Consider the following 23760-nt stretch of genomic DNA (forward strand, 5'->3'; position numbering starts at 1 on the left):
CGAGACGCGCCGATCCAACCTCATTCAAGTGTAGTCCATCGTTCCAAAACAAGTCTGGGCACTCAAAGAAGTGATGCCAGGCATTTGTAAACGCCACGCCTTCGTCGTCACAAATTTCCTTCAAACTAGTATTGATGTTGCTCGCTTTGCTGTTGAAGCCGGCGTAAGCGCTGATTCTGGGTAGAATTCCAGAAACAATGACGTGAGGGGACTTGGTCTTGTAACGCCGAATGACCTGACGGTATTTTGATAGTAGGGCCTGAGTTTGAGTAGACTGAACGTCATTTGTCCCCGCGTGAATCAAATAAACTATGTCTTCCTTCGCGAGTTCCGTGACAGCATCGACAGCTGAAGTAATGTCGTCCAGTTTGGCTCCCGGAATACAATAACGCCTCCGCGTCTCTGTATTCCTGCCGCAGAATTCCGTTAATTGACCTCTAACCAGCGAGTCCCCTACAAGTCTAACAGATGTTTTCAGCTTGTCTGTGCCCCGAAACTGTGGCTGATCTACGCAGACCACAGCAGGAAGAATGGTCTTGTGGCGTCTAATGGATGAGTAGTGAGGAGTGGGAGTGTGGTGGCGACTGGACGTGGAGGCGTTAGGAGGGCTGGTAAAGGAGAGGGACAAGGGGGAGCCAAGGGAAGATGAGGAAGAGGCGGAAGGGGTTGACTGCGGGGGAGTAGAGGAGGAGGATGTTGATGATGTGGTGTGGGGAGAAGAAATGTATGAGGAGGGGGCCGAGGCGGAGGAGGAGGAAGGGGCGGAAGGGGTTGACTGGGGAGGAGTAGAGAAGGAGGATGTTGAGGATGTGGAGGAGGGGGGAGAAGAAATGTATGAGGAGGCGGCAGAGGCGGAGGAAGAGGAAGAGGCGGAAGGGGTTGGCTGGGGGGGAGTAGAGGAGGAGGATGTTGAGGATGTGGAGGAGGGGCAGAGGTGGAGGAGGAGGAAGGGCGGAAGAGAAGAGTGAGGAAGAGGAAGGGAGGAGGAAGAGTAGGTCGTGGTGGTGATGGTGGGATGGGTGGGGAGGGGCGGGGTGATGGCGGTGCTGGTGGTGGAGGGTGAAGAAGGGGGGGTGTTGGCGGCCTGTGGTGATGAGGTAGAGGAGGGAAGGGAGGAGGCGGGGGAGGAATGAGAAATGGAGGGGGCTGAGGAGCAGGAGGTATGTGATCGGGTCAAAATTTCGGAGAACGAAGAAGAAGAAAAAGAAGAAGAAGAAGAAGAAGAAGGAGGAATAGGGAGTTGAGGGAATGACGTCATGGTGTCCCAAAGTAACGCATTGGAGCGTTGTAGATCCTCGTTGGTTGTTTGTAGTGCCTGAATACGTAAGTCTAAGACACAGTACCTACACATCGAGTCGCTGGTTTGGTAGTGAATCGCAGCATATTTCTTTGAACAATTACAGCAATTGAAATAGTTGGACGGCATGATTACTTCTTTTTTTATTTACTGTTGCAAGACGATATAACTGTGAACTTTACAGTTAAGATGAATTTTGTATCCGCGTGGGCTATGGTGAACACCTGGAGGGAGGCGGCTTTAAATCGGTCGAGTCTATGAGGGCCCACACGTGTTTTCCCTCCGGGATTAAAATTCTCTGGGGGATTAAACTTTTCCTCCTTTTCAAAACAGGTGTGCTGGTATACGGGTCAAGCTTTGTACTTCTACGTTAGTGACAGATTTTCTATGTTAGTTAGACACAAGAAGCTCACTGTCTTTCACTGGGTGCTGTGTTAGGTCGTGTAGTTGTAATCCTACTGAGGAAAGACAGGAAACACAAAAAAGTCGATATATAACTTAACCACTCGTGGATCAGCAGGGAAGTCCTCTCACTGTAAGGTAATCCTCGCAACACTTCAAACAGGAGTTAGACGCGTCACAGCACTGAGTTAGACGTTAATTAATTAGGTTGAGTGGTGCTAAATAAGACAGGTAAACAAGCACAGTTAGTCGTTCGATTTCTGAGAAGGCGTACGGGCCTATTTAAGTAACGGTTAATTAAAAACGTGGATGAACGGATTTCAAAAGTTGTGACGTTAAAATGTAACACACGGAGTCGATTCACACACAAAATAACAAGTGTCGTTTCACCAGACGAGGTGAAAAGCAAGGTTAAGGTTTGATGCCGCAGCAGCAGCAAGAATAAGGGAGAGAAAGAGGGAGGTAGAATGCAGGAGAAAAGAAGAGAGCAAAGAAAAAAAAAGGAAATGCAGAAGAAGGGGATGGAGGACTAATGAAGGAATAAGGGAAAAGATAGGAGGAAAAGAAGGGAGAGGAAGAAAAAAAGAAAAGGAAATGAAAGAGAAAGGAGGATAAAGAAGGAATAAGGGAGATGAAGCAAGGGACAACATGGGAGAGAAGTGAAAGCAAGGGAGAGGGAGGGAGAAACAAGAGGAAAAAAAGAGAGGAAGAAAAATAGGAATATGAAGGAGGAAGGGAGATAAAGAAGGAATAATGGAAAGGAAGTAAGAGAAGAGGAAGGGAGAAGGAGGGAGAGAGGGAGAGAAAGAGACAGAGGGAGAGAATGATAGTAGGGGAAGGAAAAGGGATAAAAGAAAAGAAAAAAATAAGTGAGTGTATAGAAGGAAAAAGGGAGTAAGGGAGGAATAAGGGAGAGTAAGGGAAATATAAGGGAGAGGGAGGAAGGGAGAGTAAGAAAAGTGAGGAAAAGAAAGGGGAAAACGAAGTGAAGAAGAAGATAAGAGAATGTAAAGAAGGAGGAGAAGGAGAAGGAAGGAATAAAGGAGAAGAAGTAAGGGAGAGTAAGGGGGAAGGAGGGAGAGTAAGGGGGAGGGAGGGAGGGAGGGTGTTGTTGGCCAGTCCCTTGTTGGTATAATGAGTTAGTAAGTCATGTGTAAAACATTCATCATCTCGAGAAAATTCCTTCGCCCGACATTATTTTCCCTCCTTCTCCTCCTCCTTCTCCTCCTCCTCCTCCTCCTCCTCCTCCTCCTCCATTAACTTCCTCTTCCTCCTCATTCTCTACCATTAGCGTCGTTCTCCTCCACTCCCCCCCATTTTTTCCCTCCTCCTCCACTGCCTCCATTACTTTCTTCCTCCTCCTCTTCCTCCTCTTCCTCGTCTCCCTCCTCCTCTTACTCTTATTCTTCTTCACTCCATTAACTGTCTTTTATTATCCTCTCCTCCTCCTCCTCCTCCTCCTCCCCTCTTCTTTTCTTTTCCCCTACCTTTATTATCCTCCTCCTTTTCCTCTCTTTCCCTTCATTAGCTATCTTCTCTTTTTTTTATCTTTTTCTTCCTCTTCCTCTTATTCTCATCCTCTTTCTCCTCTTTCTCCTCTTCCTCCTTTTCTTCCTTCTTCTTTTCCCCATCCACTTCATCAATTAGCTTCCTCCTCCTCCTGTTCTTTCCTCCCCTTCTCTCCTTCCCTCTCCTCTCCCTCCTCTGCCTCCTCTCCACTTCTCATTTTTCTCTTTCTCCTGTTTTCTTTTTATTCTATCCTTCCCCCAAGCCTATCCTTCTCAAGTATTTTATTCTCCTCTTTTTATCTTTTCTTTTCTTGTCTCACTTCCATTATTTTTTCTTCTCGTTTTTTTCTCGTATCAAAATCATCTTGTCAACCTTTTTCTCCTCCTTCTCCTTCTATTCTTTTATTTATACTTTCTTTGTTCACCCTTCCTTCTGTTCTCTCATTTCATTTCATCTTATTGTTCCCTTCTTATGTTTCCGTATTTTTCTTTCTCTCCTTCTCTTATCCCTTCATTCTCCTTTCCTTCCCCCTCTCCTTCCTTTCTCTTACATCCAGTTCTTTTCCCTTCTCTTCTTCCTTTTTCCCTTCTTCCTTCCTTCCCTTCATCCTTCTCTTATCTTACATTTAATTATCTTACTTCCTATTCTTCCCTTTCCCTTTTCCTTCCATCCCCTTCTCCTTCTCTTCTCTTACGTCCAGTTCGCTTCCTTTCTCTTCTTCCCTTATCTCTTCTTCCCTCCTTCCCTCTATCATTTCCTTCTCCTACGTCCAGTTCTCTTATTATCTATTCTTTCCCTTTCCCTATCTCCTTCTTTACCTCTATCCTTCCCTTCTCTTACGTTCATTCAACTTCCTTCCTCGTCTTTTCCAATCACTTCTTTCCTTCCCTCTATTCTTCCCTTCTTTCTTATCCAATTTTCCTTCCTCTACTTTCCGTTTCTCTTCTTTCTTCCTTCCCTCTATCCTTCCTTCCTGGTCTTTTCCTCTCACTTCTTCTTTCCTTCCTTCTATCCTTCCCTTCTTTCTTATCCAATTTTCCTTCTTCTACTTTCCGTTTCTCTTCTTCCTTCCTTTCCTCTATCCTTCCGTTCTCTCCCAGTTATCTTCTCTCCTCTCCTTCTCCTATCCTTTCCTCCTCCTCTCAATCTCTCCCAACGGCCCCATCTACTCTCTCATGTTCTTCTCTTCCCTCCCATCCATTTGAATCTTCCTCCTTCGTTACTTCACTTTTCTCTTGTTTACTTTCCCTCCCTCCCACCTTTACTCTGTCTCTCTCTCTCTCTCTCCCTCTCGTTCTCTCGCTCTCTCTCTCCCTCTCGTTCTCTCGCTCGCTCTCTCTCCCTTCTAGTGAACACCAACCTATCAATTTCAGAGATAAATAACGAGGTGAGAGAGGGAAGGCGGAGGGGAAGTCGAGAGGGAGAGGGGAGGAAAAAGGGAAGGAAAGAGGGGAGGGAAGAGGGGAGGAAAAGGGGAGAGGGAAAAGAGCGACTGCAAACCTTTAGAAAACTTGATAAATGGCCTCAGTTTGGAAGTCTAGAACGGTCTTTAGGTCTCTCTCTCTCTCTCTCTCTCTCTCTCTCTCTCTCTCTCTCTCTCTCTCTCTCTCTCTCTCTCTCTCTCTCTCTCTCTCTCTCTCTCTCTCTCTCTCTCTCTCTCTCTCTCTCTCTCTCTCTCTCTCTCTCTCTCTCTCTCTCTCTCTCTCTCTCTCTCTTTGCGTGTTAAGTCCATTAGAAGACAATTAACAAGACATATTTTTATTCTTTCTTTTCTCCTTCCTTCCTTCCTCTCCCCTACACTCCCCTTCCCTTCCCCTCCCCTTCCTCTCAATAACCTTTACTCTACCTTCCCTTCCCTTTGTTTCTCTCCCTCCTCCTCCTCCTCCTCCTCCTCCTCCTCCTCCTCCTTGCACCAGGTTCACTTAAAGGTTTTCTATAAAGGGTTCCCGCCCATGAGAACAATCAAGGAGAGTCGACACCGTGGCGACAGTTTTGGAAAGTCACCCCTAAAATAACATTGCCACCAGGACCCCGGGTTGTATATTCGCGTGACCCTCATGACACTCTTTTAAAAATGGTCCTGCGTGATGTCTTTAAGAGGGAGAGTGCGCGTGTACGAGAGAGAGAGAGAGAGAGAGAGAGAGAGAGAGAGAGATTTACACAGATTTACATAGAAAATCAGACCACACAGACCCCATGGTCCAGACTAGGTGGTCTGTCCTTAAACCTAAGTGATTTTACATTAATCAGATGGCTCCAAAACGTTGCTTTTCTACTCTAGTTAATATTAAGTTCAAGGAAGTGACGGTCGAGCTTGTTTTTAAAGGAGTCAATCGTGTTACACTGGACCACTGATGGTGGGAGCTTATTCCATTCTCGCACTACAACGTTGGTGAAGAAAAATTTGGTGCAGTCTGAATTTACTTGTCTGCATTTGAGTTTTGTGCCATTGTTCCTCGTTCGCAAAGTGTCATCGATCATAAACTAAACAATGTTGATCTGTCTACATTCGTGAAACCATTAAGTATTTTAAAACATTCGATCAGTTTTCCTCGGAGGCGACGTTTCTCAAGAGAGAACATGTTAAGGGTGGAAAGCCTTTCTTCGTAGGATTTGTTGCGCAAGGAAGGGATCATTTTTATTGCTCGACGCTGAACACCTTCTAGTTTAGCAATGTCCTTTGCATGGTGGGGAGAAGAGAGAGAGAGAGAGAGAGAGAGAGAGAGAAAGCTGACCAGTCTGGAGTGAGGCATATAGGAGTTTCACATTCTCCAATACTTCACTGTTTCCAAAATTTCTGAATGTGGGAGGGTGGGAAAAAGGGGATGTCATTTTTTTTTTCCCTCAGTGTTTTAATATGATCTCTCCATTCCTTCCTCCCCTTCCTGCCGCCTCCACTTCCTCCTCACTTCTCGTCCGACAATTCCTTCACCACTTCTCTCTGCTCCCCTTCTATTCACTCTCTGCGTTCCTCCACTTTTCACTTATTGTTCTTCCTTTTCTTTCTTTTGGCTTTCGTCCCTCTGGCTTTGTTCCCCCTTTTATGATATATATTTCCATTGTTTCATATCCTTTGTTCTTCGCAGACCCTTATTTTTCTTTTCTATAGTATCATTCTCTTCTTCCTTCTCATTATACCATTCAATATCATCCATAATCACCTTAAACTGCACAACCACCACCATTATCTATCATTAGCATCATTATTTATCATTATTTGAAGTTACGATACTCTAGTAAAATTAGATACAAGGGAAAATGAATTAAATATCAGAGGAGACGATCCGTGTAGCTTCTGGAAAATAATGCTTCAGTTTTTTAATTTCTTCTCAGTTTTAGGATTTCTTTCATTTGGATGGATGAGAGGGAGTCTTCTTGTCTTCTCTCTTTAACTGATGCTGACGGAAAAGATTCGTGAAAGAGACTGAGATACAAGAACACGTATAATTTTGCTACACGTCAGTATGCTTTCAGTTGCTTGCATTTCCCGTCTCTCTTTGTCGCCCTTCTCTTCCTCCTCCTCCTCCTCCTTTTCCTTCTCATCGTTTCTCTCCTCGTATTCCTCCTTTTTCTTTACTATCTCTCGCCGCCTTCTCTCAATCTTTCCTTCTCTCTCTTTCACTGGCTCCTACACTTCCTCCTCCTCCTTCGCCTCCTCTCTCTTACTTTCTCTCCTACTCCTATTCCTTCACTCCTTCTCTCTCTTTCTCCTCTCACTTTGCCTTTTCCTTCTCTTCTTTCGCTCCCTTTTTTTTCTCTCTCGTTTTGGCTTCTCTTGGGATATCTTGAAGTTAAATGTGTGTGGAAGGGAGGAAGAGATGGAGTCGACGGGTGAGAGAGGGAGAGAAATAAAGAGAGAGAGAGAGAGAGAGAGAGAGAGAGAGAGAGAGAGAGAGAGAGAGAGAGAGAGAGAGAGAGAGAGAGAGAGAGAGAGAGAGAGAGAGAGAGAGAATGTATGATAAAAAGAGAAAATCAGAATGACGGAAACAAACAATGCAAGAAAAATATGAGAAACTTCCTCTTTAAAAAGTGTGATATTCTTGGAAACTCGGTTGCTATTGCTTTCATGTTGGCTCGTAAAACACACCAAAGCTGACAGAAACACTGACAAAGATTAATGAACAGAGAAACAGAGAGAGACAATAACGCATACTGTTTGATGTAGACAGAGGAGGAAACAACTTGATTCAGCGAAAGATATGTATGAAACTACGCTTGAATAAAACCGAGGCAATAAAACAATAAAATTAAATAAAACAATCACACAAAGCAATAATATCCATATACATATAAAAGGAATACAGTTATAGATGGTCATAATTTCAATTCACGTAATCATAGCATCAAAGAACATAAAATAAATTCTGATATACAGCATCAAATTGTTTTCAGAAGCAAACAGAATCACATCAAACTCAACAAGAGAACATGAGACGGCATAATCTAACAGAAAGAGTTCACCTGTTGTATTCTTGTATTCTTTTTATTCCTTTGTTCTTTTTGTTCACCCACGCAAAGGAATCTATTAAAGGAATGAGGAAAAGGGCTGAAATAGGAGTAACAAGCACAAACAAAATAGTTGGGTTCGTATATATCAGTGAGGTCTGGTTTAGTAAAGAAGGCGTAGCAGCCAGATAGGATTACTTTGGCTCAAAATTTAATGCGGTTTGAGTTTCATTAACCACGGAGCTCAGGTAAGGGGTGTGGCGGCCAGTGAGGCGGGAAGCGTAACGGCTGAGTTAGTGAAATATGGAATGGCGTTGCCGTAGACTTTTTCCAGCCCTTCTCGGCAAGCTGTGCAACTTCGCTTCTATTTTTCGCTCCCTTTTTCTGCAGCATACGGAACAGAGGGTACTGGGTTCAGAAATCAAGGCACAGGGAATAGAGAACTAAAAACAGTGCACGGGCAGAGAGACATGGGGTACAGGGCATAACAATCGAAGATATGTTTCCTTGGTTCAACTTCACTTCTGTTTTACTTTCTCTTTTTCTGCAGCATACGGAACAGAGGGTACTAGGTTCAGAAATCAAGGCAAAGGGAATAGGGAACTAAAACCAGAGCATGAATAGAGGGGCATGGGGTACACGGGCATAACAATCGTGGAATTAGCTTGCTTGGTTCAACTTCACTTGATTTTCTTTCTCTTTTTCTGCACCATACGGAGCAGAGGGTACTGGGTTCAGAAATCAAGGCACAGGGAATGGGGAACTAAAACCAGAGCAAGGATAGAGGGGCATGGGATACAAGGTCATAATAATCGTGGATATGTTTGCTTAGTTCAGCTTCACTTTTGTTTTTCTTTCTCTTTTTCTGCAGCATACGGAACAGAGGGTACTGGGTTTAGTAGTCAAGGCACAAGGAATAGGGAACTAAAACCAGAGCATGGGTACAGGGGAATGGGGTATAAGGGTGCTATATAAAAATCGTAGATATGTTTGCTGCGCTCAACATCACTTCTATTTTGCGTTTTTTTTCTTTTTCTGCAGCATACGGAAGAGAGAGCACTGGGTTCAGAGTTAAGGCACAGGGAATAGAGGACTAGAAACAGAGCATGGGAAGCGGGGACTAGGGTACAAGGGCATAACGAGCGTGGACATGTTACAATACCGAAACCAATCAGGAGTATACTTTCACTTCTACTTTTTTGTTCTCTTCTAACGGACATGAATCTGAGAACACTAGGATCAAAGTAACAGACACAGAACGCAAGGAAAAAGGCATAAAGCATAAGGCAAAAGGAACATTTACACGCAGGAAGCTAAAATAAGAAAAAAAATGACACGGGTATGGTGACATGGCTAGAAACATCAGCCTCAGAATCGATTATATACCAGAAAAAGGAAAGAGAACTAAGCCAATGTAAGTTCAAGGTCAGTAACAGCAGGAAAGCAGCGTTAAAATACCTCCCAGTAGCACAGCACAGCATGAGACAGCCAGAAGACCGCATAATGGCCGCAGAAAAAGCCGAGGCAACATCAAGTTCGCTTCTGTTGGAAATTATGCGGCCTTGATTAGTGAAGGGGGCGCTGCACCGCGATGAACCGCTCCCAAGAAGTGTTTTGATTCTGAATGAGCCATAATTCCAGGTTTTCATCGCAATTTTCTCTCTCTCTCTCTCTCTCTCTCTCTCTCTCTCTCTCTCTCTCTCTCTCTCTCTCTCTCTCTCTCTCTCTCTCTCTCTCTCTCTCTCTCTCTCTCTCTCTGCCCCCCTTTCGGGTTGAGTCTTTCATATTTTTACTTCATATATTTGCTCGGTGTTTTCCCTCTCCTTCAAGGTTTTCTTGGTTGGGTCACGTCACCTCCTTAGCAATATATATTTTTCCTTTTTCCTTATTTTTGCAGTCACACTCTGTAGAAAAATGTTATCTCTCTTTTTCATTTATATATTTGTTGTTATTGTTTTTGTTGTTGGTGTGACAAATATAATCGTTATCAGTTAACTTATCATCCTTATTGTTGTTGTTATCTTCAGCATCATTCGTTATATAAGTAATTTATGTTAAGTATTATTATTTGATCATGATTATCATTACCAGCCTTATCAGCCTTATCATTATTGCTGTTATTGTTCTTCATGTTACTACTTTCATTATTACGCGTTTTCCTCAATGAAAATACCAACACCAATTTACCCAAGAGAATGAGAAAGCCAATAAAAAAAATCGCCGCAAAGTTAGCCTGCCGGAAGGTTAGGCAAACAGAGGAGCAAAGAGCCAGACAGTCAAACAAAAAATTCATCCAGACAGACGGACAGACAAACATATGAAGAGCTAACTAAAACAGCTTGGAGGTCAGAGGGGCGAAGTTTGTGTATACCAACCTTACTAATCCTTTGACTCACTAATGCCTGAGAACCATGGCGGAGTAATAAGAGTGTGTGTCTCGAGAAAGCATGAGACATTCGCTTTAAAGATACGAGACTTTGCAGATAGGAAAATGGGAAGAGGTTAAAGTATCAGAGGTTAGTTGTGAGAGTAGTGGTGAGTGTGGTAGCGAAGAAGCGAAAGAGAAGAAAATGTAAGAGAGAAAACAAAAGCAGGAGGTAAGAAGATGGATGTGACCGCGGTGTGAAGCAGGAATAAAACTGGAGAAAAGAATGGGAAAAAATAAAAAAAATCAAGAAAAGTTACGAAGGAAGTGTGAGTAATGGAAAATATAAAAATGGAGTGAAAATAAATTCGTTGTGGAGAAAGAGGAGACGAAATGGTGAGAAGTCAGGAACAAAATAAAGAAGAGACCAGACAAGGTGGTTTGGTTGTGAGAAGGGAGAGGAAAAAAATAACAGAAACAAAGATATCAGTGGTGGAGAATGGATGAAGGAGAGAAGGGTGGGGAAGAGAAAGGAGAGGAGAGAGAGAGGTGCAAATGAATGGAGGAGAGTAAGGAGGAGGCGGAGAAGGAGGAGGAGGAGGAGGAGGAGGAGGAGGAGGAGGAGGAGGAGGAGAAGGAGGAGAAGAAGAAGGAGGAGGAGGAGGAGAAGGAGGAGATAGAGGAGGAGGAGGAGGAGGAGGCGGTTGGGAGAGGAGGAGGAGGGGAATTTTGTTTTGCTCGTTAGGAAGCACACACACACACACACACACACACACACACACACACACACACACACACACACACACACACACACACACACACACACACACACACACACACACACACACACACACACACACACACACACACTCACACACACACACACACACACACACACACACACACAAAGAGGCGAGGCACTGACCCGTGAATCTCTTGAAAGTACGACTATTGTGTGTGTGTGTGTGTGTGTGTGTGTGTGTGTGTGTGTGTGTGTGTGTGCGTGCCTGAGTGTGTGCGGAAGGATAAGGGAGGTCAGCTAGAGGTCAATGTAACAGCCTTCTCTCTCTCTCTCTCTCTCTCTCTCTCTCTCTCTCTCTCTCTCTCTCTCTCTCTCTCTCTCTCTCTCTCTCTCTCTCTCTCTCTCTCTCTCTCTCTCTCTCTCTCTCTCTCTCTCTCTCTCTCTCTCTTATTTTCGAGCAAAATACAAACATCATCCAGTAATGCTCTGTTAATTTTACGTAATAATATTCATTTCCGCGTGTTTAATAATGATAATGCTGCTGCTGCTGCTGATGATGATGATGGTGATTACAATAGTAGGAATAATAACCTTAATAATAACAATAATAATAATCGTAATAATGATGATGATGATAATAATAATAATAATAATAATAATAATAATAATAATAATAATAATAATAATAATAATAATAATAATAATAATAATAATAATAATAATAATAATAATAATAATAATAATAATAATAATAATAATAATAATAATAATAATAATAATAATAATAATAATAATAATAATAATAATAATAATAATAATAATAATAATAATAATAATAATAATAATAATAATAATAATAATAATAATAATAATAATAATAATAATAATAATAATAACTAGACGCATAGCACTCGCAGGGCGCACCCCCCCGCCAAAGATCGTCCTGAAAATTGGTATGGGCATCAACTGTGATCCTATGCATCATATGGAAACATGGAAACATGGACTAGCAGGCAGCAGAAAGCCTGTTGGCTCATTAATAGGCTGCCTGCGTTCAGTGATTTAATCACTCTGTTTGCCATAGGAGTGGCTTGCAGGGAAGGATTAAAGCACTTGTGTATCTACTCTTGGGAACGTTCAGTTCACTCCCGATGGAGCAAAGTGGCGATCAATGCGTTTCTTGAAGGAGTTGATGGTCTCTGCGCTAACCACTGCAGGAAGGCTGTTCCAGTGGCGAACAACTCTATTCGAGAAATAACTCCTGCCGATGTCGGTATTGCATCGCTTTGCTTGAATTGTTTTTCTGTTGTTTCTTGTTCTCAGGTTAGTTTGTAGCGTGAAGAGTTTGGAGTGATCTACGTTGCTGAGCTTGTTCAGTTACTTAAGGACTTGTATCATATCTCCCCGAAGTCGTCTCTTTTCCAACGTGAAGAAGTTGAGTCGCTCGAATAGCTCTTCATAGGGCTTCGTCCTCAGTGATGGTATCATCTTCGTGGCGCGTCGCTGTACTCTCTCAAGTAATTCAATGTCTTTCCTGTAATTAGGAGACCAGAATTGCACTGCGTAAACCAAGTGGGGCCTTACCAGCGAATTATACAAGGATAACATAACTCCCGGCGTCTTGTATTCGAAGTTCCTCGCTAAGAACCCAAGCAATGTATTGGCTTTCTTACAGGCGGACTTGCAGTGTTTTGTTTGTTTCAAGTCACTGCTGATGGTGACCCCGAGGTCTCTTTCTTCTTGCACTACATGTAGTGGTTCGCCACCCATGGGACACATTTGTTTCGAAATTTGATGAAATTCTATTTTTGGGGGAAACTTTGACCTTGGGCGAACTTTTCGAGGTCAAGTTCAAAGGTCAAGGTCAAGACCATGCAAGGTGCATCATATGGAAGCATTTGTTTCGAAATTAGATGAAATTCCATTTTTTTGGAAAATTTGACCTTGGGCCAACTTTTCGAGGTCAAGGTCAAAGGTCAAGGTAAAGGCCATGCAAGGTGCGTCTTTCCATGAGCTAAAATATGAACCAAGTCTGAAGTCGCTACGATGACAAGAACCGAAGTTATGGCCAATCTAACGTTTCGTGCTACCTTGACATTGACCTTTGACCTTTGACATAAAAAAATTAATGCGTTCTATTCTGGATGGACACGAAGCTTCCCTGAAAAATTGGTTGAGATATCCGCAAAATTGTGCACAGGAGACTGTTCACGAGCAAACAAACAAACAAACAAATAAATAAACATACAAATAATAAATAAAATAATAATAATAATAATAATAATAATAATAATAATAATAATAACAATAATAATAATAATAATAATAAATAATAATAATAATAATATAATAATAATAATAATAATAATAATAATAATAATAATAATAATAATAATAATAATAATAATAATAATAATAATAATAATAATAATAATAATAATAATGATAATAACAATTAATAATAGTAATAATAATAATTCTGAAACGTCACCGAGCTGATGTTTAGTAATTACCTTTGTGTGTGTTTTATCTCCCCCTGTCACGCTTCCTGCCACGCGAAGAAGTAAGTGAGTTAATGAGTGGAATACGTTCGAATAAGTAAAAATATAAGAATAAACAAATAAATTCAAACAGGCACAAATGACAAGAAAGGGCTCAACAATAAGAAAAAAAAACTATACTAACTCTTTAAATAGTATCAAATCGAATGAAATTATGATGGATTTTTAAGTAACATTACAGAATTTACCTTATTTTGGCAGTGGGTTATTTTTTCCCTATGTAAGCCGAGGAAAACAGTTATGTACGTTTTTGCAAGCAAGTCTATTATTTACTTCTCCTCTCAACCGTTATCTTCGTCCATTTGTTTTTATTTTTGCTTATTCGTCCCCTCTCTCACAACCTAAAATGTTTTTCTATACATTTTCCCCCTCTCCTATACGCCAAACTATTTCCTCCCATCTCGCTTTCTCTCTCCCACTCGTTCTTTCCTTTTCTCACCTCCTTTAACTTTCTCCTATACGTATTTCCTCTCTTCCATGCCTCCAAACCATTTCCTCTATTCCCTCACATTCTCTCTTTCACCCTTTCTCTCTCACACCTCTAACGGATCTTCTCTCATCCCATTATTTTTTCTTCCACTCCTCTACCACACCTACGTATCGTTTCCCACCCCGTTTTCCATCTACCCCAATCTTACTTTTTCTCCCCATATTCAAACTACCCAACCCCATTTTCTCCCTTCCACTTCTTCCTTTCCTCCTAAACATCTTACCTATCTTCTTCCTCCCGGTTCCATTGCATCGTCTCCCATCTACAGCCTTCCACGTCCTCTCCCTCTCCCGACACTCCCAAGCCCTTCATCTTTTCACCTTCATCATGGTCTCCTCGCCTTCATCCCCTCATCATCTTGTCACCTCATCCATTATCGCTCCCATTAACTCCCACCATCATCCATCTATCCTCTCTCTCACTCTCATTCTCTGTTTCTCTCTCTCTCTCTCTCTCTCTCTCTCTCTCTCTCTCTCTCTCTCTCTCCTTTCTTTTCTTTTTCTTATTTATTTCCCTCACTTCTTCATCAGTTCATTCCTCATCATCCCCTTATTCATCCTTTCCTTATCTTCCTGTCATTTCTTCTTCCTTTCTGCTTTTCTCATTCTCTTTGTGTCATCTTTTCTCATCCTTGTCTCTCTCCTTTTCCTTCTCCTCTTTATTTTCACTCATCTAATTTATTCCTTTTTTTCTCCATCTTGTTCTTCCTTCACCTTCTTGTTTCTCCTTCCATCTCTCCTTCATTCCTCCCTCTTCAATTAATTTTGTTTCTATCATCTCCCTTTTCTCCTTCTCCCCTTATTTCCAAAAAGTCTCACCCCTCTCTCTCTTCTCCCTCTCCCCCATTTACTCTTCACTCCTTCTCTAACGCACCTTTCCTTCGCTTTCTATCACCCATTATTTCCTTGAGTCCTCCATAACTCATCCTGATCTTTCCAGACACATCCCAAGCCAGCCACGCTCACTCACTCGCACACATTCTTCCCGTATCACAAACATCCAGCCTAAGTCCTTGACCTCACTGCCTTCCGTTATCCACACCATCCACACAGCCTCTACCATGCACCCCTTTACATCTTCATACACAAATCGGTGACCCAGACAGCCACCCATTTTTTTACAGCAGAGGAGGCAGCTCAAGGGCAAAAAACAAAACAAAAACAAAAAAAACAAGAAAGCCCGCAAAGCGCTGCTCCGATAAAAATAAAAAGAATGAGTGGCCAGACGAGAGGTCAGTTTCGGAGGAAGAGGTTTCTCGATACTCTCCTCTTGAAAGAGTTCAAGTCGTAGGCAGGGGGAAACACAGACGAAGGAAGGCTGGTTCAGAGTTTACCAGCGTCAGGGATTAATGAATGAAGATGCTGGTGAACTCTTGCATAAGGAATTTGGTCAAAACAGGGGTGAACAAGAGTAGAAAGTCGTGTGCAGCGGGGCCGCGGGAGGGGGAAGGCATGCAGTTACCAAGTTCAGAAGGGCAGTCAGCATGAAAATATCGATAGAAGACAGAAAGAGACGCAACATGACGGTGGGATTCATGAGGTAGAAAACTGCTAGTAAGAGAAGGGGAACTGATGAGACAAAGAACCTCTGACTCCACTCTGTCTAGCAGAGCTTCCTTATTTTCCTTTCTTCAACCACTTACATTAACAACACCATTCACCTACCCTCTCTCATACCCCCCCCCCCACACACACACACTTCACCCTTCCCCACTTCCCCCATTACTCACCACATTACTCATTGTATGGCATTTTTGTGTATTTTCAGCCTTATGGCTGCCTACAAATGAATAAACCATTTATTACTATTTATTATTATTATTATGCACAGACACACGCATACACACCTACGTACCCTATACAGTCATCCAGACTTCATTACTGTCCGTAATTCGTTCACATAAACACAAACCCACTCCGTTATCTTCCCTCACAACCCCTCCCCTCTCCCCTCCCCTCCCCCACACACGCACACCTCAGCAACCCTCGCAGCCACGCCAGCTGGCAGTGACGTCAGGCGCGCCCCGATGGGCCACGGGAACACAATATTCAAAGCACGCACCCCATCTCTCCCCTCACGACCTGGCCATCCGGGGAAGACTTAGACAATGTTCACCTGCCCTCCCCCTCCCCCCTACTTTCGCCTCTGTGCCCCCTTCTCTTCTGTTTCCCCTCCTGTGTCCCTTCCCCTTCCCCTCCCACCGTGTGTCCTGCCCTCCCCCTCTCCCTCCCTTCCCTTTACGTGCCCCCGCTCTGCTTCCCCTTCTATGTCCCCTTTCCCTCCCTCTCCCACTGTGTTTCCTCTGTCTCCCCTTCCTCTTCCCTGTACCTCCCCCTCTTTGCCCCTCCCCCTCCTCTGCTTTTCCTCCTGTATCTCCCTCCCCTTCCCTCCTCCACTGTGGCTCCTCCGTATCACTCTTTCCCCTTTTCTCTCCTCCTCTATATTCCCTCTTTGTTTCCCTCCCTCCCTCTTCCAGCGTTCCCCCCTATCAACTGAGGAATAGGAGGAGGAGGAGGAGGAGGAGGGGAACAGGAGGAGGAGGAGGAGGAGGAGGAGGAGGACAATCACCCACCATGTCCCAGGGCAGTGAGTGTACACAGACTTTGAAAACAACAGATTGTCAATACATACCGAAGTTTTTTTTTAGTCCAGATCGGAAAAAAAATCGAGAGGAAACCGGCCAGCAGAAAGAGAGAGGCACGTGTATGGCGGAGTGATTGGTGTGTTGCATTTGATTTCCGTACTTTTTTTTGCTTTTATACGCGGAAAGGAAGAAGCCATGTAGAGCACCAATTGAAAGTTATATGTCTATTAAATCCGCTCTTTCCCGACTCTTTCTGAATGCCAATATAACCCTTCTCTCTTTTTTTTTTATATAGCTGAACTCACTGCCGTCTCAACTTTATGACTCAATCCCGTATTCTTAGACGCTTTCGACTCTCACAACAAGTATTTCCAAAGGCCACGAAAGAGATTAGTCTGGTTTTCATAAGTGTTTTTTTATTTTTAAGTTCACGGTGCAGAAGCCTTGTCAAATTATAAATAAGCTCATAAAACTACCCATGGAAATCCACATAGCTTGTACTACGAAAGCCTTATCAAATGTGGGTGTGTCAAACTCTCACCAGGCTCATAAAACTACCGATGAAAATGCCCACAATCTCTATGAAAGCCTTGTTGAATGTGGGTACGTAAGCTCTGGAGTGTTTGAGAATATTGGCCTTGGCACTACATAGTCTCTGCCGCCTAGTGCTCGGGTTCTTATTCAAGCAATGCAACATGTCAATTAAGGAAGTGATATAGTAATGGACAAACGCAGGAATGGAGAAAGGAAATGGAGAGAAGACACAGGAGCGGCCTTACAGAGAGACACACAGAAACGCCTATCTAGCCTGAAATTCCAGAGGTGTCTGATGCTGAAACTGTGCGATTAACAGTCTCATGTATCTCAGTGGATTAACTAGACAGCCTCTGATTCACACGAGACAGCTTATTCACCCGCATGAAGAAAAAGAGTGAAAGCACGATTCATATGCGCACAAACTATTATTTCTCAGTGTTTGTACGGCGAAGAAGGAAAGTCAGATACATTCCCATATATCTTGCCGGGTTAACTAAAGCTTCTTATTCACACACAGGAAATGAGGGTGAACACAAACATAAATTATCTCTCAATACTCGAGCGGAAAGGGAACAGAAATACACAGACGTCCACATATATCTTACTTTGTTGACTAGGACTTCAAATTCAAACACACACGAAGTAAAATAGAAAGAAATCGAGACATGCACACACACACACACACACACACACACACACACACACACACACACACACACACACACACACACACACACACACACACACACACACACACACACACGTTATCCCTTTTCCGGTGCTTGCGCGGAGAGGACGGAAATACACACACATTTGCATGCATCTTTCTTTTGTTGACCAAAACTTCTTACTCAAACACACACGAAGAGGAATAGAAAGAAATCAAGACAGGCATGCACACAAGTTGTCTCCCTGTCAGTGCTCACGGGGAAAATGTAAAAAATAAACATAGTCACATACATCTTGGTTTGTTGAATAGAGTTTCTTATTTAAGCTCACTTGAAGAAAAACAGTGTGAAATCAAGACATGGATACACATTGGCTGTCTATCTCCCAGTGCTCACGCCGAAAATATAGGAAAGACATACATTCACATATTCTTTTGTGTGTGTGTGTGTGTGTGTGTGTGTGTGTGTGTGTTTACTAGAACTTATTATCCAAACACACATGTAGTAAACTAGAATTAAATCAAGGAATACACACAAGCTATCTCTATTTCAGTGCTCACGGGGAAAACATAGGAACTTCAGAAAACAAAAGAAGGAGAAAAAAATAAAAGAAATCCGCGCGGTGGTGGCCGATGCTGAAAACTGAAGGGAATCAATCTCTTATAAATATTCACGTCTACGTCTCGCTGGTCTGAATGGGCAGCGACTCGCAACTATAACAGAAATTCAGGCACGCGGAAAAGCTTTCTCTTTCTTCCCTAAAGCTGCCGCGGGAAATGAAGGAAACTGAGGCGGTGGTGCGGTAGAAAAAAGGGAAATTGAATGAAGTTATATAGAGACCCAAATCAGGACAAGCAAACAAAAACATACACACGCACAGTATTGAATTTTCTGAATGATAATGCGCCATACTTAAAGATATTGACACACAAACAAACCAACAAACAGACAAATAAACAAATAAGAAAACAAACACGCAGAAGTCACTGAATTTCCTGAGACATTGAATCTTGAGCACTGATAACGACACACACACACACACACACACACACACACACACACACACACACACACACACACAAACACAAACAAACACACACACATACACAAACAAACTCAATCTAACGCAAATGAATCCCGCCTTCCTATCTGAAATCGCCACCTCGTTACAGTAGATTACAAGGAAACGCATTGCCGCGAGAGATGGACGAGAAAGGTAACTGAAGCAATAGGCGAGGAAGGTGGAGAGGTGGGAAGGGGAAGGAGGGGGAAGGGGAAAGTGGAGAGGTGGGAAGGGGAAGGAGAGGGGAAGGGGAAAGTGGAGAGGTGGGAAGGGGAAGGAGAGGGGAAGGGGAAGGAGAAGGGAAAGGGAAGGAGAAGGGAAAGGAAAGGAGAAGGGAAGGGGAAGGAAAGGAAGGAGAGGGAAGGAAGGGAAGGTGGAGGTGGAAGGGAAGGAGGGTGGGAAGGGGAAGGAAGGAGAGGGAAGGGGAAGAGAGGGGTGGGAAGGGAAGGGGAAGGAGGAGGAAGTGAAGGAGAAGGTAAAGGAGGAGGAGGAGGAGGAGGAGGAGGAGAGAAGAATGCGAGGAAAAGGAAGTAGGAAAGGAAAGAGAGGCGAGGGGAAGATAAGAGAGGGTTGGATAAACTGAGGAAGGAGTGAGGGAAGTAAAGTGAGCGAGGAACATTAAATAAAAGAGAGGGTGAGAGGGAGAGGGTGATATTTAAGCTGTCAACATTTCACGCTTTCCATCACACTTTTGCCAGCTTACATTTAAATATATTCATCACATTTTCGACAGTTTATTTACAACTCACTCAGACCTCCTCGAACCTCACTCAAGACACACTCAAGACACACTCAATTTTCACGCAATAATCCCTCGACACACTCAAGACGCATGCACTCAAACCTCACTCAAACCTCCTCGAACCTCACTCAAGACACACTCAGGACACACTCAACCTTACTCATTTCTCACTCAATAATCACTTGACACATTCAAGACGCACTCAAGCCTCACTCAAACCTCATTCAAACTTCACTCAAAGCTCATTCAAACCTCACAAACAGACCAGACCTCTTCTACACACGATAACTTTACTATATCACAAACCTCGATATACACTTCAAGTCCTTGCTTCCACACTCCACAACGCCGCTCGTACACTTCACAACCTTACTTTCACACTTCACAACCTTACTTTCACACTTCACAACCTTACTTTCACACTTCACAACCTTACTTTCACACTTCACAACCTTACTTTCACACTTCACAACCTTACTTTCACACTTCACAACCTTACTTTCACACTTCACAACCTTACTTTCACACTTCACAACCTTACTTTCACACTTCACAACCTTACTTTCACACTTCACAACCTTACTTTCACACTTCACAACCTTACTTTCACACTTCACAACCTTACTTTCACACTTCACAACCTTACTTTCACACTTCACAACCTTACTTTCACACTTCACAACCTTACTTTCACACTTCACAACCTTACTTTCACACTTCACAACCTCACTTTCACACTTCACAACCTTCATCACACATTTCAGAATCTCCACTTATACACTTCACAACATTGTTCACTTCACAACTCAACTCCACACTTCACAACTTCCACTTCCCCACTTCACAGCCTCACTTACACATTTCAGAAACTCCACTTGTACATTTAACAACCTTTTTCATTTTACAACTCCACTCCATATCCCAAACCTTCCACTTTCCCACTTAACATCACTTCCACACTTACAAACACTCCACTTCCACACTTCACAATCTTATCCATTTTTCACCTCAACTCCACACCCCACAAAACCTCCACATATACACTTCACATCACTTACTCTAAAACTTCCACTTCCACACTTCACAACATCACTTCCACACTGCACAGTTCCACTCCCTCACTCCACAACCTCCCTCACGCAGCGCACAACTTCGGCTTCGTCAAAACACCTCAAGGAACATCAATATAGCAGTCGGAGCGAGCGAGTGAGAAGAGAAGAGAAGAGAAGAGAAGAGAAGAGAAGAGAAGAGAAGAGGAGAGAAGCGAAGAGGAGAGAGAGAGAGAGAGAGAGAGAGAGAGAGAGAGAGAGAGAGAGAGAGAGAGAGAGAGAGAGAGAGAGAGAGAGAATGCGAGAGAGACGGCAAACATTCACTCAAGCGGAAAGGATGAGGACGAAGAGGAAGAGGGAGAAGAACAAGAACAAGAAGAACTAGAACAAGAAGAAGAAAATAAACGAAGGAAATAGAAGATAGAGTAACAACCACAACAACAAAAACAAAAACAACAGCAAGAGAGATGGGGAGATAGAGAGAGGGAGAGTGGGAAGGAAGGAGGAGGAGACACGGTTCGTTTTCAAGACTATCATGACCTTATTTAACCAATCTTCCCTTCCTTCCCATCCCTCCCCTCCTTCCATCCCCTTCCCTTCTCCTCCCCCTTCCCTTCCCCTCACGCCAAGGCCACACACAGCACCAGGCTCAACACCACCACGACCAACCACTACCATCACCACCACACCACCACCACCACCACCACCACCACTACCACCACTACCACCGCCAAGGCCAGCCAGTCACTGCGGCATTAAGGGCACACACCGGGCGTCTTGCTGATCCTGGGGGTTAATTTACCTCCCCTGGGGCGCTTTGAAGGGAGAAGTGGAGGAAGGTAGGAGAGGAAGAGAGGAGGAGAAGGAGAGGAGAGGAAGAGGTAATCAAAGAAGGAAGGAGAGGAGAGAAGGAAATGAGGGAATATGGTGAATTGAGAGGAGGAGAGAAGAGAAAGGAAGGAGTGAGAAGGAGCAAAGAAGAGGAATGAAGGAGAGGAGGAGAGAAGGGAAGGAAAAGAGGAGAGAAGGGAAGGAGAGGAGTGGAAGTGAAGGAGAGGGTTGAAGCGAGTAGGAAAAGAGGGAAAAGGAGAAGGAAGGAAGGGAATGGGATAAGAGAGAAAGGAAGGAGAAAAGGAGAAGAGGGGAGGAGTGGAAAGGAGGAAAGGAGAGGGGAAATGGATTGAAGGAGAGAAGGAGAGGAGAGGAGTAAAGAAGGGAGGAGAGAAAGGGGAATAATTTGGACAAGACAAGTCAGAGAGAGGGGAAGGAGAGAAGATGAAGGAATGTAAAGAGGAATGAAAGGATAGAAGAAGGCTGAGACTGAGACCAAAATGAAGGGAGAAGGGGAAGAGGAGATGAAAGAAAGAATATAAGGGAGGTAGACGATGAGAAAAAAGAAAACGAAGAAGAAGAATAGAGAAGAGGAGGAGATCAAGGAAGGAATACAAGGGAGATAAAGGATAAGAAAAAAGAAAAGGAAGAAGAAAGAAGAATAGAGAAGAAGAGGAATAAGCATGGAGAGAGGGAGAAAGGAGAAAAGAAAAAAAGAGAAATGGATAGTAGAGAGAGAAGAATAAGGAAAATAGGGATAGGGAGGAAGGAAAAAGAGAGAAATGGGAGAGAATTATGAATGGACAAGCTAGAAAAGAAAAGTGGATGATGGATGGAAAGGGATTAAGGAGAATAATGGTAGGAAGGAGGGAAAAGGGGGAGAGAAGTAAACAGGAAGAGAAGAATGGGAGAGAAATAGAATATGGAAAAGTGAATAATGAAAATGAGAAGAGAGAGAGAGAGAGAGAGAGAGAGAGAGAGAGAGAGATTTACATAGATTTACATAGAAAATCAGACCACACAGACCCCATGGTCCAGACTTGGTGGTCTGTCCTTAAACCTAAGTGATTTTACATTAATCAGAAGACTCCAAGACGTTGCATTTCTACTCTAGTTGATATTAAGTTGAAGGAAGTGACGGTCGAGCTTATTTTTGAAGGAGCCAATCGTGTTACACTGGACCACTGACGGTGGAAGCTTATTCCATTCTCGCACTACAACGTTGGTGAAGAAAATTTGGTGCAGTCTGAATTTACTTGTCTACATCTGAGTTTTACGCCATTGTTCCTCGTGCGCAAAGTGTCATCGATCATAAACAATGTTGATCTGTCTACATTCGTGAAACCATTAAGTATTTTAAAACATTCGATCAGTTTTCCTCGGAGGCGACGTTTCTCAAGAGAGAACATGTTAAGGGTAGAAAGCCTTTCTTCGTAGGATTTGTTGCGCAAGGAAGGGATCATTTTCGTTGCCCGACGCTGAACACCTTCTAATTTAGCAATATCCTTTGCATGGTGGGGAGACCAAAACTGTACCGCATATTCCAAGTGGGGTCTGACTAAACTGTTGTAGAGCGGGAGTATTACATCTTTATTCTTGAATACAAAGTTTCTTTTAATGAAGCCCAACATTCTGTTCGCTTTATTTGCTGCATCGATGCATTGCTGTGAGAATTTGAGGTTTGACGCGATTTTGACCCCAAGTCTTTGACGCATTGAACGCCTTTGAGTTTAACGCCGCGCATTTCGTATTCGAACTTCTTATTCCTCGTTCCAACTTGAAGGACCTGGCACTTGTCTACGTTAAAGGGCATCTCCCATCTATCCGACCAAGCTGAAATTTTGTGCAAATCCTCTTGGAGGCTTTGCCTGTCTTCGTCAGTGAGAACCGAGTTGCCAATCTTTGTGTCGTCTGCAAATTTACTAATGCGGTTATTGAGTCCAACATCCACGTCGTTGATGTAAATAATGAAGAGCACTGGGCCAAGGACCGAGCCCTGAGGACGCCACTAGTGACAGGCGCCCACTCTGAGTTAAATCCGTCGATCACTACTCTTTGTTGTCTGTTGCTCAACCAATTCGCGATCCATTGGTTTACTTGACCGTCAATACCTATTTGCTTTAATTTGAAAAGTAATTTATGATGCGGGACTTTATCAAACGCTTTCTGGAAATCAAGATAGACTACGTCCAGTGATTTGGTTACGTCATAAACAGTGAAGAGGTCGTTATAAAAGGTTAATAGGTTTGATAGGCAGGATCTTTTGTTTCGGAAGCCATGTTGTGAGTCCCCAATCAATGAGTGGCTTTCAAGGTAATTCACAATTTTGTCTCTAATTATGCCCTCAAGTAGCTTACCTACAACCGAAGTTAGACTAATGGGCCTGTAATTACCTGGTATTGAGAGAGGAGAGGCAATATTTCTTCTACGCTACTAGTCTTATACTAGTCTTATTACAACTCAACTGGCATAAT

The 23760-nt window shown here is 43.2% G+C and overlaps 1 protein-coding gene across 1 annotated transcript in view; it reads left to right on the forward strand.

Annotated features, from left to right (window-relative positions):
• LOC127003627 (uncharacterized) overlaps nucleotides 1-20596 on the forward strand; it is a 52041-nt gene extending 31445 nt beyond the window's left edge. Inside the window, exon 8 of the mRNA XM_050870535.1 lies at nucleotides 20515-20596. Coding sequence (XP_050726492.1) covers nucleotides 20515-20596 — 82 coding nt within the window. The remainder of the gene's footprint in view (nucleotides 1-20514) is intronic.
• Nucleotides 20597-23760: the final 3164 nt, after the last annotated feature.

This window comes from Eriocheir sinensis, chromosome 25, assembly GCF_024679095.1.
Source record: "Eriocheir sinensis breed Jianghai 21 chromosome 25, ASM2467909v1, whole genome shotgun sequence".
In the NCBI taxonomy this organism is placed as follows: Eukaryota; Metazoa; Arthropoda; class Malacostraca; order Decapoda; family Varunidae; genus Eriocheir; species Eriocheir sinensis.